The sequence below is a fragment of the Podarcis cretensis genome (assembly GCF_951804945.1).
Source record: "Podarcis cretensis genome assembly, chromosome: 12".
Lineage (NCBI taxonomy): Eukaryota > Metazoa > Chordata > Lepidosauria > Squamata > Lacertidae > Podarcis > Podarcis cretensis.
Window position 1 is genome coordinate 31,203,695 of NC_137181.1, and position 17,628 is coordinate 31,221,322.

The following is a 17,628-nucleotide window of genomic DNA, read 5'->3' on the forward strand; positions in this document are numbered from 1 at the left end:
AACATTGAAAGTAGAATGTTGCTGAAATTTTAGCATCGATAAAAAATATTGTTTATAATCTTATAACCTTTAATAAGTTTACAAAAATATGGAATTAATGAAGACATCCACACCAGTGGCGTAGCGTGGGTTGTCAGCACCCGGGGCAAGGCAAGTAATTTGCGCCCCCTAACCCGTGGATTTGCGCCCCCTAACCTGTGGATTTGCCCTAACCCCAGATGTTGCGCCCGGCGCAGCTGGCCCCCCCTGCACCCCCCACGCTACGCCACTGATCCACACAAAACAATCATAGGGGAATCTCATATATCAGTTTCGAGCTCTTTTAGATGCAAACTTATCAATTATATCATTAAAATCAGCAAGTCCCAGTTTATCGTTTTCTATGCTTAGATAGTAAGCTCTGCTTTTTTTTCTTTAATGGCAAGAGGCTAAGGACCCACTAGATTACAAGGTTCTGGGATGCAACCTGATTAGTCCATATGTAAATCCAGCACTGGGACACGTGAGCAATGTGTGTATTACATTTCCATTGATAAGAAACAGAAGTGCATTCAGATGCGCAGAATCTCCACCTCGCGGGTGCAAATCTGGAGTGATGCCTTTTCAACGGATGTAATATTGTAAGCCGAGGGCCGTGTGTTCCTCCAAAATGTAAACGTCACATGAGAAAATACTCGTGCTCTTTCCAAGTGATGACACCCATATGCCGTTTATAGCATTGCCCCCGTTACGCCTGAAAAAATAAAACTGCAAATACACTTTTGCTGTTTAAAAAAGAGAGGACTGCTTGATCCTCGGAGTCCCTTCTATAAGATTCACAGGCAAGATTGAACATGGAATGCGATAGACTAGAGGAAGAGGGCAGGGAGAGCTAGAGGGCGGGGCCGCCTCCACAATAACCCCGCCAACCCTCGCCATGCGATCCCCTCCGGCTTCCGCCGCGCTGAATAGGAAAACCACGTCCCTGTGCCAGGAACCATAGCGCGGGCAAGCCCTTCGTTCCTTCCAACGCGCCTGCGCGGCTCTTTCTGCACATGCGCGGCGGCCGCCGCCGCCCCCCCCCCCCCAGCGGAAGCTCTCTGCTCCTTTGCGGCGGGTCGGTTCCTGCTTTTGGTTTCGGCAGGAGGGGAACTGCATCCGGGGCGAGGCTTCGCCTATTGTCTGGGTTACGGGGGCGGCCTGTGGGACGCCGCGCAGCCTCTCCCTCTTCAGCGCGGGGTTGCCGCCTAGAGGGGAGCCTGCCGGGCTCGGGGCTGAGGGCTGCTTCCTCATGTGCCCGCGAGCGGCTGCTCGGCTCCAGTGAGTAAGTCAAGGCGCCGGCGCCCGCGAGGGCTTCCTCCCTGCCCGCTTCCCTGCGCTGGGAACCCGCGGCCGCCGGCAGCGGGGCTTTTCCCTCAGCCGCTGGCGCCCTGTGCCCGGCGGCGGGCTTCGTCCAGGGGCTGCTGCGGGGCGCCCCACCCTCCCGTGGCTTCAATTTGTTCTGGGGGTGGGCATAGACCATCCCGCCTTCAAGGGAGCCTCCCCCGACCCAGCCCTGCTTTGCATTCCCACGACCCAGCTTTCTCTGCAAATTTAAACCCGCGTCGTGCAAGAGTTCTGAAGCCCCACATGGTTTTCCTTACTCTTCTTTTCTCCCCCACCAACAGCTGGTCACAAAAGAAACATGCATGCCTCTCTCCTTTTCTTTTTCTCCCCACAGTGGATCGCAGCTCGAAGAGGCGGCAGGTGAAGCCCTTGGCAGCTTCCCTGCTGGAAGTTTTAGATTATGACAGTTCAGATGACAGTGACTTTAAAGTTGGAGATGCTTCAGGTAAACGCCTTTTTTCTGCTTTTCCTGTTTTGTGTTGTAGGGTTCTTCCATTAGTTATGCTTTATTGAATTGCTCGTAAAAGTAAACTACCATTACGTTTTAACTTCTGATCTGCTGAAAGGATGAGAACACCAGTTATGTATATATAGCACAAGTTGTTTTTGTTTTGTTTTTTGCTTTAGAAGTTAAAATTCTAATGTAGTTGAGCTTAGCAAGTGCTGAGGGGATACTGGGTGAATTGATGAGGGTGGCACTGTGGTCTACCACCAAGCCTCTTGGGCTTGCCGGGAAGGTCTGCAGTTCTAATCCATGCAATGGGGTGAGCTCCTGTTGCTTTGTCCCAGCTCCTGCCAACCTAGCACTTTGAAAAGCATGCCAGTGCAAGTAGATAAATAAGTACTGCTGCGGCGGGAAGGTAAACAGCGTTTCAGTGCGCTGTGGTTTCCGTCACGCTGTCCCATTGCGCCAGAAGCGGTTTAGTCATGCTGGCCACCTGACCCAGAAAGCTGTCTGTGGACAAATGCCGGCTCCCTCGGCCTGAAAGCGAGATGAGAGCCACACCCCATAGTCACCTTTGACTGGACTTAACTGTCCAGGGGTCCTTTGCCTTTTTTTTTTACTGGGTGAATGACTAACAGTGTAGCATGAGGGAGCAAGGTCTTGAGGGTTGGAAAGTTGGGAGAGGTTTGGGATTTATAAATAAAGAGATCTAGGCCCCTCCCCTCTTCCCTGCTGCAAGGTGGACAGCTCTTTGGCATGTTCTTTCAGGTAGTCTTTCCTCCACATAACTGCAGTATCCCATGTGTCATTTTCTACCTTGATCCCCGCTCCCTTATTTGGGGTAGTGAAACTGGCTATCCAGATGTTTTTGGACTCCCATAATCTCATCATTGGCCATGTGGATTGGAGTCCAACATCTGCATATTCCCTATCACTGCTGTGAACACAGTAGTTTGCTGCCCTGTTCCTGCCCCCCCCCCCGCCCTGTATCTGTAAGCCAAGATGATTCTGACCCAGATCTGTTTCAGCCAGCTTTCCAACAGTACAGTCATGCAAGCCACTTTCCACTCTCTCTTCTAGTCTTCCAATTATATGATTCCCAAAATCTTTAGTTTTTTCTTGCCCAAAACCTACCCATATACTTATTGACACATTGCTAACCTTCAGGAAGTCCTGTGATCAGTGCAATGACTGCCTACTGCTGGGGATAAGAAACAGTGATTCTTCCATGATGGGGATGGAGCCTAGAGCTGTATATTTGGTCATTCTGAATTCAGCAAAGAGTTGGATGCGACACATCAACCTCTGGTTGAATAGTTACAAAGTCCAGTTAAACAATTGGAGAGTTTTTGCATGTAAGAAGGATGTACATTTTGGAATATCTAGGAGGATTCCTTCTGTCTTGCAGACTAGCTTAGCTTTATGCAGTCTTGGTGGCACTTTCATTGTCTCAGAACTATGCGCTGAAAGTAAGGGCAGCTTTGGCTATGCATGTACTATGTCAGATTTTGCTTTTCCACCCATGCTTCACCCATTCTGCTACACACAAAGGTACACACACTAATTACAGTAGAGGAAGGACATTTCTTTTTTAAAAAAAACCCTTCTGGTGGTTCAAATAGAAGACTTATTTAAAGCTTAATTGCTTTACAAGTGGTTCCAGTGCTTAATTGCTTTCTCAGAGAAAGGCATTACCTCACCACCTTGATGAGTGGAGCTAGCATGCCTTGCTCCAGCAAAAAAGCAATCAGGAACTCACTGTAAGTTCCTGGTTGTTCCTTTGAAGCCACATCAGTATGTACTGCACGCATGACATTGCGTAAGACATCAGCTGCAGTATGGGTGAAATGGGTAAAATGGCTTCATGGGCCAGATTGAGATCCATGGCAGGCCAACTTTGGCCTGTAGGCTGGACATTCACCATCTTTGCTCTGAAAGCCATTGCAGCAATTGATCTGAGGTTGTTATAAGTGAACAGTCAGATTAGCACTTACTTAAATAGCTCTGTGTTGTTACCAGCTTTGCCTGTGCAACCAGGTGTTGGCTTGGGGCAATGTCTTATGAAGAGAAGTCTGCTTCAGCCACACTGCCACTTCAAAACCATGTGAATATGCATTTATAAGCAGGTTTGTGGTGATGAGGTGGACAACTTCAAAGTTCATACCATGGGAGATGCAGTCCTTATTTCTTCCTCACCCACTAGAGAGTTTTTAAGTATTCACATTGTGATAGGTATACATCTACATTCACTGTTTCAGAGCATCAAACAAAACCTCTTTGAAGATGTGCACATGCCTAAATTATTATATAAATGCCGTATTATCACATTTACATGTGGATTTGAATTTTGAATTTCAGTATGGAAGGTGGTCTTGCAAGTCGCTATCAATTTGATCTACTTTTCTGAAGCAGATAATATAATATTTTATAATATACAGTTGTACCATGGAAGTTGAACGGAATCTGTTCCGGGAGTCTGTTCAACTTCCAAAATGTTCAAAAACCAAATCACTGCTTCTGATTGGCTGCAGGAAGCTCCTGCAGCCAATCAGAAGCCGCGGAAGCCCCATCGGACGTTCGAGTTCCAAAAGAACGTTCGTAAACCGGAACAATCACTTCCAGGTTTGCGGCGTTTGGGAGCCAAAACATCCAAGTTCAAGGGAGTTCGGGATCCAAGGTACGACTGTAATACAATACCTTATATACCGTATTTTTTGCCCCATAGGACGCACCGGCCCATAGGACGCACCTAGTTTTTTTGGGGGGGGAATAAAGGAAAAAAATTTTATTTCCCCCCCCCAGGTGCGCTGCGCTAAGCCCGATGCTTAGGGCGTGCTGAGCTCAGCGCGCCCCAAGCTTCTGGGTGCTGGCAAGGTCTCCGCTAGCCGTGGGAGAGCCGCGCGGCTCTCCCAGGGCTAGCGGAGCGCTGCGCTAATCCCAAAGCTTGGGACCTGCGGAGCTCAGCGCGCCCCAAGCTTCTGGGTGCCGGCAAGGTCTCCGCTAGCCGTGGGAGAGCTGCGCGGCTCTCCCAGGGCTATCGGAGCGCTGCGCTAATCCCGAAGCTTGGGGCGCACGGAGCTCAGCGCGCCCCAAGCTTCTGGGTGCCGGCAAGGTCTCCGCTAGCCATGGGAGAGCCGCGCGGCTCTCCCAGGGCTAGCAGAGCGCTGCGCTAATCCCGAAGCTTGGGGCGCGTGGAGCTCAGTGCGCCCCCAGCTTCTGGGTGCCGGCAAGGTCTCCGCTAGCCGTGGGAGAGCTGCGCGGCTCTCCCAGGGCTAGCGGAGCGCTGCGCTAATCCCAAAGCTTGGGGCGCACGGAGCTCAGCGCACCCCAAGCTTCTGGGTGCTGGCAAGGTCTCCGCTAGCCCTGGGAGAGCCGCGTGGTTCTCCCAGGGCTAGCGGAGCGCTGCGCTAATCCCAAAGCTTGGGGCGCGCGGAGCTCAGCGTGCCCCAAGCTTCTGGGTGCTGGCAAGGTCTCCGCTAGCCGTGGGAGAGCCGCGTGGCTCTCCCAGGGCTATCGGAGCGCTGCGCTAATCCCGAAGCTTGGGGGCACGGAGCTCAGCGCGCCCCAAGCTTCTGGGTGCCGGCAAGGTCTCCACTAGCCCTGGGAGAGCCGCGCGGCTCTCCCAGGGCTATCGGAGCGCTGCGCTAATCCCGAAGCTTGGGGCGCACGGAGCTCAGCACGCCCCAAGCTTCTGGGTGCCGGCAAGGTCTCCGCTAGCCATGGGAGAGCTGCGCGGCTCTCCCAGGGCTAGCAGAGCGCTGCGCTAATCCCAAAGCTTGGGGCGCGTGGAGCTCAGTGCGCCCCAAGCTTCTGGGTGCCGGCGAGGTCTCCGCTAGCTGTGGGAGAGCTGCGCGGCTCTCCCAGGGCTAGCGGAGTGCTGCGCTAATCCCGAAGCTTGGGGCGCACGGAGCTCAGCGCGCCCCAAGCTTCTGGGTGCCGGAAAGGTCTCCGGTAGCCATTGGAGAGCCACGCGGCTCTCCCAGGGCTAGCAGCGCGCTGCGCTAATCCCGAAGATTGGGGCGCACGGAGCTCAGCGCGCCCCAAGCTTCTGGGTGCCGGCAAGGTCTCCGCTAGCCGTGGGAGAGCTGCGCGGCTCTCCCAGGGCTAGCAGAGCGCTGCGCTAATCCCGAAGCTTGGGGCGCACGGAGCTCAGCGCGCCCCAAGCTTCTGGGTTCCGACAAGGTCTCCGCTAGCCTTGGGAGAGCAGGGTCTCCCAGGGCTATTGGATAGCTTCCTGAAGCCTGGAGAGCTAGAGGGGTCGGTGCGCACCGACCCCCCTCGCTCTCCAGGCTTCAGGGAAAGCCTGCATTCGCCCCATAGGACGCACACACATTTCCCCTTCATTTTTGGAGGGGAAAAAGTGCGTCTTATAGGGCGAAAAATACGGTAATATGTATAGAAATAATTCAAGTTTGATGTCTCTTATCTCTTAAACTTTGCAAGCTTGCATACTGTGTTGGTTAAATGCAGTTCCTTGAGTACCTCTTTTATATATTTTTATTTGCAATATTTTAACTAAAGTGAGTGGAATATAGCTTTGCTTTTTGTCTCCATAGTTGTCTGAGAATAATTCAATTGTCATGTTAGTGTATAGAGATGATGGATGTTAAAGTTTGCAGCTTTTGTTGCATAAGAATGTTGAAGTTCAGTCACATTTTAATTCTTCAAAACTGAATGAAAAATGCTGAATCTTACAGCTTTGTGACAATTTTGCTTATAATTGATGACACAAAGGCTTGTATTTTACTGGAGTCTTGAAATGAGACTGATAACAATAAATAGCAGTATTTGTATCACAATAAATAATAATACTTGCAGCTGGTTTACTTTGCAATACAGGTTTACCTGAGTTTATTTTAGAGGTTGTCCCTAAATTAGATTTCCTGGCTCTTTCAGAATCACTCTTTGTTTACTGTCCTCAAGTCATCTCCATATGACTATTGTGAGGAAACTGTACATTATGGCCCTTTGAATATTAGAGATAACCAAGATGTAAGTGTGATAAATGAAAAGCCCAAGATTTTACAAGCCCTTTTTGTTCTCTCCTTTTGCCATCTTCCATTGAAACTCTGATTTATCCCTTACAGTGCTAAGCCATGGTTTGTTTTAACCATGTTTTTTCAGCAATCTATGGCTTTCTCACAGCCATGGTTTGTTCCTCCAAAGCTTGGGTTGTTTTCCTGCTGCTCTTGACTATGTACCATCCAAGACACTCACCAAACAAACTGTTGTTAAGCAATATTGTTGGACTCATACATATGCCAAACCATAGTAAGCCAGCAACAAACCATGACTTCATATCATGGCTTGCTGCCAGAATGTTTAGTCTGTCTGAGCTCAGTTCAAACAAAACACACTTTTTCCAGCTCAGTGGTTCCCAAACTTTAGGGTTAGTACCCTGGTTTCATAAACACATCCGCAGTACCCCATAACCTACCCTATAAAACGCATCATTCAGAATAGTGATTTGCACGTACCACTAAGGAAGATAATACTGTAGTATGACTCTGACAGCTTAGCCAAACTTAAGAACCATCAATAAGTGCCAGAACTAAGACGCATATCCCCCAAAATCTGAGGGATTTGAATTGCGGTTGACATAGAGGGAGCTTATTGTGTATAGTTTACTTAATTGAAGTAAAATTGGTTTTATAGGGGTGTTTTAACTTGGAACTGTTTAAATTGTATTGTTTATGGATAAATTTTGATGTATTGTTTTTAGATATGGGCCAATGGCCGTAATAAACCAATCAATCAATCAAACTGTAGCACAATAAAATTCAAAACAATAATAGTTAACTCCACTGTTATTCAAAATGCAATTAAAATTATTTAGTTTAATTATTTCAACAAAATTGATGAACTTAATCCAGTGATTCCTGCTTTTCAAAGTCTCATAGTCATTTACACCTCCAGCCCCTCATGAAGACCCCTAAGTAATCCCACTGTCTCCTGGGGGCAGTAAGCCAGCTGCTCTAGCTGAAGTGTTTTGTTTTGCTTTTTGCTTTTTGCTTTGCTTTTAATGCTAGCATAGCACAAATAGGCCATGAACCTCTTTTTTCTTTTCAGGATCTTGAAATAGGCTTTCTACAACCAGGGGTATACAAATTCTAAAATTACTGGTAACTGATATCTGTAAGGATTTTTGCTACATACTGTACAGACAGCTGGTCTCTAACCCAGTCATTCTCATATGTGCACTTCTACATGTGCACATCTTCCTACAGGCACAGCATTTAGTATTTTGAAGAGAGGATAACTTTGTTTAAAATCTGTTATTTGTAAGTCTTGCCTAGTGACAGGCAAATTAGGTTGGTAAATTTGTTGACAGAGTTCACATCATGGGTTCTGATCCTCAGTTGCTTGGCAGGTTAGAAATGTTTTGTACATATCATCCAGTTTAGTTTGCATACCCAGTTTAGTTTTTTCTTCCCCACAGTTTACATGAAAATACAGTAGTTGCAGTTAAAAAAACCTAATCCCCCCCTTGAATTACTTTTTATTGGGTTTTATAAACAAGGATCATAGGAATAATAATTGATACAAATAAATAGACAAAGTCATCTCATGTCATTTGTGTATCACAAAAAGCATAATAAATTTGCAGCAATATCTGCAACATATGAAAACCCTAAAATGTTTTAATAGCACAAATATGTACAGACATTTATTTAAGCAATAAAATATTTGTCAGTGTCAATAAGCAAGTAAAGCCAAGATGTAATAGATGACTTTTTGTCAAGTTATATATTCATTATTATATGAATGAAATATATTTCTGTATTTTTTACCATCACACTTTATTTTTGTGTTGACATTTTTGGTTAAACAAAATGTCTCTTTTTACTTGTTAATACAGTAATAAGATAAATTACACAATACTGTGGCTGCTTGAACAGGTGGTGTTTGGTCAGATTGAATTGACTGCATAAATGGTAGTTGTCTTACTAGCTAGATATTTTTAATCAACATTGGGTTATGTGTCTGGGCAAGACGCGCGGGGGGGGGGAGGGGTGGTGGTGAGGGATCTTCATATTGTGCTGAGCTTTGGGCCATGCAGAAACAGAAACAGTGCAATATTACCATGCTGCTTCTGACTGCTCCAAAGTGATGCGAGAACTTTTCCCATTCCTGCAGGATATATTCAAATGGACAACTTAGTATGTGACCCAGACACTGGAAGTGATACTCATGACTTCTCAACTACTACGGTCACAAAATTTGCTTCTATGAACCTACAGCTCTATTTTTGGAGGTATCAGGTCACATGTTAGGTTCTTCACACAAATGAAGATTACTGTGATTAGGTTCTGCCACAAGGGAAAATTTCTAAACACCTGCAGCTGACCTAACCAAAGAAGTGCTGAAACTAAATCTATTCATGTATGCTGCTGGTAATTTGTCAAAGATGATTTGCATATGCTCCTGGTGATTCTGAGCAAACTTGGGCAAATAGGGCACAGCAAGATTGTTAAAAGTAGTTATTTCAATGTTTATTTTTATTCTGGCTTTTGTTCCAAAAGGGCCCCCAAGGCATTGTTATTTATGAAATATAGTTGAATGTGTGCTTTACTATGAGTTTTACATTTAAACACACTAATGTCACATTTCTGCTGTTGGCTAAAACATGGCAGTGTGGAAGAAAATCTTGATTGGACCATTTTAGTATTTCCAAAAGTCTTAATTGAGTTAAGAGGAACCGGTGCTTTTTGCATTGATGTGTAGCTGCCTATGATGATAGGATTGCATTTCATGGGGACACAATAGATTCTTATTTGTGAGTAGGATGGCATGTAAAGTAAAATGGTGAGCAATGAATAATTATATCAGTACTCTCTATAGAATAATTTTTCATATACTGGTAGATTTGGAGTTATAAATACCTGTAGTGTTTTCCCCCCACAAAGGTAAAGTATTGACTGATCATAAAAGTATTCTACTTGCACCAGGTATCAAAAGTTGCAGGGTTAAGGTTGCAGGCGAGTAATAGTTTTCATTGATATGATTTCATATTTGTGAAGTGCTGGTAGTTTCTTTTAACTTTAGGTTTCTTTTAATTATTGTGTTATTATCACATAACTGTATTGTTATAATCAAAGAGTATTATAAAATGACAGCTAGTATTTAGTATTGTACTGAATTATGATGTTTAACCAAAAAAACAAAACCAAAAAAACAAAAACAAAACCATTCTACATTTCAAAATCAAGCACCCCCAACAACATTTCGATGCCCCAGTGCTAGAACTGGAAAACATTTCAAATCCCTTGGTGCAGACACTGAATTTTAGTCATGCAAGGCTATAAAAAATAGTCATTTTTTTAAAACCACAAATTGTGAAATAACTACATTGTGGGCACAATTCTGTGTGAAACTGTGTACTCACTTTCTTTAAATCAGCTACTCAGTTTAGTGTAGCATGCTTTCATGGAGCAGTTTGGGTGCTGGGCTGAATATCTAAAAAAGCTTTCCTTCCTATTCATATTATGCAGGGTAATAGAGACAGAGCTTCTTGCTGTTCTACAAAATACAAATCATTCTTCATCAGTAGGTTTGCAATACTAAAAAAGCTAATTCAATTGGAGAGAAAAAATTGAGCCAGATGAAGAATAGGCTATTAAGGGAAGAATATTTAAGTTAAGTTGGTTGCCTCAAGCCTTTTTTAAAAAACAAACAAACTTCTTTTTTGGTTCATTTTGCTTTGGAACTCTTTTTTTAAATTTTCATATGCTCAACAGATTCTGAAGGCAGTGGACATGGCAGTGAAGATGGATCAAAGGATAGCGGCGAAGGCTCCTGTAGTGATTCAGAAGAACATATCTTGGAGGAAGAGCTGGCAGAAGAAGAAAAAGTAGAGGAAGAACAACCTAAAAGCTCAGCTGGAGAAGAGCTGCCCATAACGGAGAAAGAGGTGATTAAAACTGAGAAAGAGGAAGAGGAGGAGGAGGAGGTGGTGGATGGAGAAGAGAAGCCTAGAAAGAAAAAAGAGAAAGAGAAACCCTCAGAAGCGGATGCTGGCATTGATGAGCAGACAAACGAACCCAAAAAATGGAATCTGCGAAGAAACCGCCCTCTGCTAGATTTTGTTTCCATGGAGGAGCTGAATGACATAGATGACTATGACAGTGAAGATGACAATGACTGGCGTCCAACTGCTGGGAAGAGGAAGGGGAAAAACACGCTACGTAAAGAGGGAAGTGATGCAGATAACGAGGATGATGAAGATGATGGGAGCGGGAGTGAGGAGGATGACAATGAAGAGGAAGGCAATGAGGAAGAGGAGGAGGAGGAGGATAACAGCAGTGCTGCTAGTGATGGCGGATCCAAGAAGAAAAAAGCGAAAGCTCTTAGCAGAAATAGTGCTGATGAGGAGGAGCTGACAAATGATAGCCTGGCCCTTTCACAAAGCAAGAGCAATGAGGTAGAACAGCCAACTTTCTATGATACCTCTGATGAAAAATGGAAATACTCTGCAGTGTGATTGTTTTGAAATTGCTCCCTAAAGCTAGGTGATGTTACCAGACAGTGATTGCATTAATGAGCTGCAGAGTTGTCCTTAATGCTCATTAAGATAAATGTACATCAGCCTTATGCCTGAATCCAATACCCTTTGAAGACCAGTGGGAATCTTCCATTGGCTTCAATGAAATTTGGATTTTAGGCCATATTAAAGAAACTCTTACAATAAATTAATGTTAGGTAAGAGTCTGCACCACCTCACACACATTTGGGATGTATTGCAGTAAATAATGCATACCAGTGTTAATTAAAGATTAAGGGAGTATGATTTTGTAGGCTAAGCCTGTGACTATTGCTGGAGACAGTGCCTTCAGGTTTAGTTAGGGGTTTCTTATGCATATTGAAATGATGTGTTCTGGTATGTACTCTTAAAAGCTGTGAAAGAACACAGGTAAAATTAAGAGGGGCATAAGTGCAATCCCATGCAGGTCCGCACAGAAGTAAGTAGCACTGGAAACACCGGTTGCAATTCTATACACATACTCAGGAGTAATCTCCTTTGAACACAGAAGAAATTGCTTCTGAAAGAACCTACATGCCTAGGATTGCACTATAAAGGCATTATAGAGATGTTCTTTGATTTTTGGCTGGAATAAAGTCTATGTATCCCAATTCACTTGGACATAGGAATAGATTAAGGTGTTTGTGGAGTGGGTATTTTGATTTATTGGCATTCTTAAAAAATATTATTGTTCGGACATGCACTATGTAAGTTAGATATAAATGTTTAAGTACAGGCTTTTATCTTTTGGTTACTGACATGCTTGAAGAGAAGAACTCTTTAATATGAGTGCCTCTGAGTATGTACAGGGTCTTTCTTTCAGCAACACATAATATCAGTCCAGTACCACATAGTTATCTGTCATATCATTGTCTGTCACTGGATCAGTCAACTTTCCTAACCTATGTTCATACTTAATAGTTGCTCATTTTATTATTTTTACATTAAAAATATAGCCTCCGTTTCACCAACAAAATGGTTCTTATTCTCAGGCAAGTGTGTATAGCATCAGGGCAGCAGAAGCAAACTCCATTTAGTTCTTCTGAGTAATGATGGCATCATGGTTTAAGGGAGTTTTAAATGAGAAATTGTGCTCAGAGTTTTTTTTTATATCTCTATTTTTGTTTTGAGTTCTTTGCTCTAGTATATTAGGAATGTAGCAGCAGCAGATCAAGCAGGGAATAGTAACTGAGATAATCTGGGGGCATGCTATTAGTGGTCCCTCATGCACCAGAGGCATGGCTTACGTTAGTGATGAGTCACGACTTCAGTTTAGTGGTCCAACTCTATGGAATATCCAGTTGGCATCAGGCAGGTACCATCCCTGCTAAGTTTCAAACACCATGTTAAAAACGGTTTTATTTCAGGAGGACATTGCACCATAAATGCTATTCTAATGTTTCATTCTATGATATTTTAATCTATGTTTTAAATTATTGTTTGTTTTAATTTTTGTAAGTAGCTTTGAGACCCAGATGTGGTGAAAAGTGGAGTATATATATATATATTTAAAAATAAGGCAATATACATGCCCATCTGAAACAGGGTGGGGAACCTATGAATCTCCAGATGTTAGACTACAAATTCCATCATTTCTAACTATTCACCATGTTGGGTTATGGGAGTTGGAGTTGGGCTGATGGGAGTTTACCAAGCTGAAAAGCATTGTTTCTGGCAATCCCGTGATCACTGATTGAGAATGTTTTCAACTGTTTGTTTTTTAAGAATATTTTTAGTTGTTTTCTGCCACCCTAGCTCCTTTGAGAGGAAGGGCAGAATATAAATCTAATAACAACAACAACAACATATGGAGGGTCTTAGGTTCCCCAGCTCTGCTCTAAAGCCCACCTCTTTGTGAGACCATTGAGTCTAGCTTCAAAAATTACCTAGCAAAGTGATAGTCTGTACGTAGTAGTAAATTATTTTTTAGGACTGAGCCTATGAACAGTAAAGTCATCTGCATGTTTACTTTAAACTAAGTCCTGCTCTGTTTAATGGTGCTAATTTGCTAGTAAAAATGTACTTTGGCTTGCTGTCTAAAAGAGTGCAGAGAAATGGTCAAAGAGAGCAACCAAAATGGTCAAAAAAAATGGAGTGTAGTGTTGCAGGGAGGGATTAGTTTAGGAAAAAGGCTGGGGGTGGGAGTGTGCCAGATGATAGAAGTATATAAAATTATGCATGGTGAAGAAAGTGGATAGAGGTAAGTTTTTCACTTTCTCTCATAATACTAGAAACTAGGGTCATTCAGCAAAACTAACGGGGGTGGGGGTGGGGGTGGGGGTTGGAGATGCAAAAAAAAACTATGAAATTCACTGTCACCAAATATACTGATGACTGATGACTTTGCAAGGGGAATTAGACCAATACTATCCAGGATCAGAGGCACCATGTCCCTGAATACTGAAAAATGTGAATGGGAGAGTGCTATTGTGCTATTGTCCTGCACGAGGGCTTCACATAGGCATCTGGTTGGCCACTGTGGAAACATTATGCTGAACCAGATGGCCTTTGTTCTAATTCAGCAGGTCAGCACTTATGTTCCTGTGTATTTTAGTACAGCATCAAACTTTTAGTACCTGATGGTAATGTGCTGGTATTAAAGATATGGTGGTGTTTCCAGTACAATGGTACCTCCGGTTGCGGACGGGATCCGTTCCGGAGTTCCAGTCGTATCCTGAGGTTCTCGCAACTGGAGGACTGCTTTTGTGCATGCACGCATGGCAAAACCCGGTAAAATACTTCCGGGTTTGCCGCTTTCGCAACCCGAAGTTTACATTACCCGAGGGTAATGTAAGCCGAGATGCTACTGTATCCATGTCTATGCAAGCATTCAGGAGCAGAGGCCAGTGGTCTAAATACTATAGCAATCTTGAGCTACAGTGAACAGAGTTATGAAAATAGTACATCCAGGTACACAGAAGTGATGAAGTCTTGGAGTCAGTGGGACTTACTTTCAAATGTATATTCAGGTCTGCAGAGAGATACATTAATTGCTGAGTATCCTGGCATGCAAAGTGCATAGATATTGCGCTTTATAATCTCATCATGCGTGCTGTGAAGGAAGCTCACTCTATTACAACTGAATCCTTTGATCTTGCATCAGCAAAATTTTTATCGTGGTTCTTTGCCTTTAGGACATCTTCCCAGCCAAGTCTCGCAATACATTTTACAGGTATTAATAGGTTGAATCTCAAAGTTTGTGCCCAAGTTGGACTGCAGTCCAAGGAAGCTATTTGCATGCATATATGCAGGTGCGAATTATGTGTGCAGCCGAAGTTGACTTTGAAGTTTTCAGTGCAACATCCATGGCCACTGACCTCACAAACTGGTTCTAATAATGAAACTGCAGCCATCATCATCTACGTTTGTGATGATGAAACCTTTGAAGACAGCTCTGGCATGAAGGATCTTGCATATTAGTACTTCGGATTGTAAACCGCATCTGTGTTCTATTTAAGGAATGAGGAAAACGAAGGCCAGGGAGATTAATTGCACTGAATCACATTGCTAAGTGTGATGTGCTGTTCTAAGTGCTGTTCTGCTAATGGCAATCAGTGCTGCATCTTTAAAGTTCAGTCCTTAGTGGAGACCTGTGTGGGGTAGAGCCAGAATTGCAATCTAGTCTTTCAAATTCTCAAGTCTGTCATCTATCACAGATCATCTATCCCTCTAGAATAGAATACTTCAGCCAATCTGTATTTCACAAACTACACTTTAAGAGTTTTTAAATTATTGAAAGTTGAATGAAAACTTATTTAGGTTAAAGCAATTAAACTGTTGAGACTAGGGATTTATTTTAGTATGGTCCTTGGCCACACATGTCTCCTGTAGTTAGGTAGTCACAGGCCTAGCCAGAGGCACACACTATGTATCCATCTTACTGAAGGTAAGCTGGCCTGGATCAGATTAGTGCCTAAATGGAAGGCCAGCTGGGAAACCCATGTACAACTACCTTGAGTTTCGTAGTTCTGTTTGGTTTATATTGTATTATATTCCATCCCGTGGTCCTCAGGTGAGGAGCAATCTAGAAATAATAATACATAATACATTTGGCCATTCCCTGTGGAATCATTTTCTGTTGAATATCTGAATCTATAGCATAGCCATGACTAAACTGTCCCAATGAGTTCCATGGGACTAAGGATCAATGGCTGTATCTTCATATAAAATATACTTTATAGTATTTCAGCACCTGCCATTATGAAAAGTTCCATAGTATTTCACTAAAGTTGTGAAGGTTTAAATGTGTCAGAAGTTGGATGATGAATTTCTACTTGGTTTCAAGCAGAATCCAAAGTACTTGGGTGGTAATTTAAATGTCTGTTTTTCATAATTAGGGCTGTTGCACAGTTTAAAAAAATCTTAGCCAATTAATCATATGAATTTTAATTGATTAAATATGCATATATGTGTGTAAGAGGAAAAACGCTTGTTTTTAAGGAAAAAGACAGGCTGCACACATCTGTCACATCAAACATAATCTTAGAACGGGCATATTTTATCTCAGGAGGAAATGCCTCTGCTAAGATGGTGCTTTCATAGTAATTTATATCTTACTCAGAAGGCACATGAGACACCTTATTGAAGCTAAGTGGGCTGGGATCTTTTCAGTACCTGGAATGGGAGGCCAGCTGGGAATCTCAGGTCCACCACCTTTGAGCTCCATAATGGAAGAAAGGTGATGATGGCAAAAAGTTAGGACATGAAAGAAGAGTTTAGATTTGATATCCCGCCTTTCACTCCCTTTAAGGAGTCTCAAATCGGCTAACATTCTCCTTTCCCTTCCTCCCCCACAACAAACACTCTTTGAGGTGAGTGGGGCTAAGAGACTTCAAAGAAGTGTGACTGGCCCAAGGTCACCCAGCAGCTGCATGTGGAGGAGCGGAGACGCGAACCCGGTCCCCCAGATTACGAGACTACCGCTCTTAATCACTACACCACACTGGCTCTCAACAATAAACAATAAAATTAAATGTTTTAAAAGCAGTTAAAAAACCAAAATGTGCCTAATTAATTGAGACAACTTTTTAGTCAAGCAAAATGTTTTTTAGCCTACAAACTATCCAATTAATTGATCAAGTGATGATTTAGTTGTAATGGCCAATGTTTTACTACGCATTGGGATTTGTAGCCACCTACCTGGGTGTTCTTGCCTTTGTGCAGATGTATATAGAGTTTGGGGAGTTGCTCTAAAAACCATAAATTGTAAATGTTACAGCTGGAATTATTACATGTTCTTGCAGCTCGAAGAATGGGAGATTTCCCCCCACCATGCTGTTCCTTATTGTTTATACACTCTAATGGCAGTGATATTCTTGGGAAGGAGAATACAGTAGTAGCATTGGTAATAATAATGCAGCAGTGGCTGAAACCTAGGGAAACCTAAATGGTTTCTTTAAGGAGCCAAACTTGAGAAAGGCACAGGAACATTATAGTCCCAAATCAGGAAACCCTGACTTAAATTCATGCATCATATAACATAGGCTGGGATCCATAGAACTACTTTAGGCAATGACTTCTTCATGGTCAGTGGAATTTCTTACTTGCACCTGTTGTAATAGTATCACAGTCTGGATTTGAAATTTCCCTCAGCTTCAAAAGTACCTTGCCACGAGACACAAGGTTGCTACTTGGGGAAAATAAGATGTGTACAAGACAATCCTGGCTTTGTCTTTATTCAGAAGCAATTATTGGTTCTTCCTCTATAACAAATATGCTTGTTTATTGAAAGCCAAGCGTAGCCCTTCAGCATTGTAGCTTCAACTTTTGTGTGTTTCAGTACTTAATAGTAAGTTTGTGGGATATTAATGCATTGTTTGTTATGTTTGCATCCTCTATTCTCTCAAGGAGCTCACAGTGGTATTTTGACATCATAGCAGTTCCATGAGTTGGTTTGGGCTGACCTCAGGGTGGATTTAATTTAAATCAAACCAATTTAAATCTTGATTGAAACCATGATTGAAATCACTAGTCAGTAAGACTTGATTTAAATCATTTTTATTTATTTTTTACAGAAAGACATTCCTGCTGGTATAATCTTAATATTTACAACCAGAGGAAGGTTTCATTTTGGGAATAATAAATTTTCAGAGTGGTTTTTTACAGTTATATCAAAAACTACTGATTTGGTTATACTGTTAGAAAAACATAGACAGATAATTATGAAATTATTGTGAGGTTTAATAAGTTAACTGTTTATATTTGGACAGCTTTTCTGCTGCACTTTATTTGAAGGAGAAAAATAATCATTTCCTTAATAACATTTTTAACTGACTAAAACAATAGCATTATAGCATAT

The 17,628-nt window shown here is 42.9% G+C and overlaps 1 protein-coding gene across 9 annotated transcripts in view; it reads left to right on the forward strand.

Moving 5' to 3' along the window:
• The first annotated feature begins 1,117 nt into the window (after nucleotides 1–1,117).
• Nucleotides 1,118–17,628, forward strand: part of PHF14 (PHD finger protein 14) — a 128,048-nt gene continuing 111,537 nt past the window's right edge. For 7 of the 9 annotated variants that reach the window (XM_079948232.1, XM_079948234.1, XM_079948233.1 and 4 more), the window contains exons 1-3: nucleotides 1,120–1,299; nucleotides 1,700–1,810; nucleotides 10,549–11,231. In XM_079948232.1, the coding sequence (XP_079804358.1) occupies nucleotide 1,299; nucleotides 1,700–1,810; nucleotides 10,549–11,231 (795 nt within the window). In that variant the 5' untranslated portion in view covers nucleotides 1,120–1,298. Of the gene's footprint in view, nucleotides 1,304–1,699; nucleotides 1,811–10,548; nucleotides 11,232–17,628 lie in introns of all 9 variants that reach the window. The other 2 variants (XM_079948235.1, XM_079948239.1) reach the window with 2 other exon arrangements.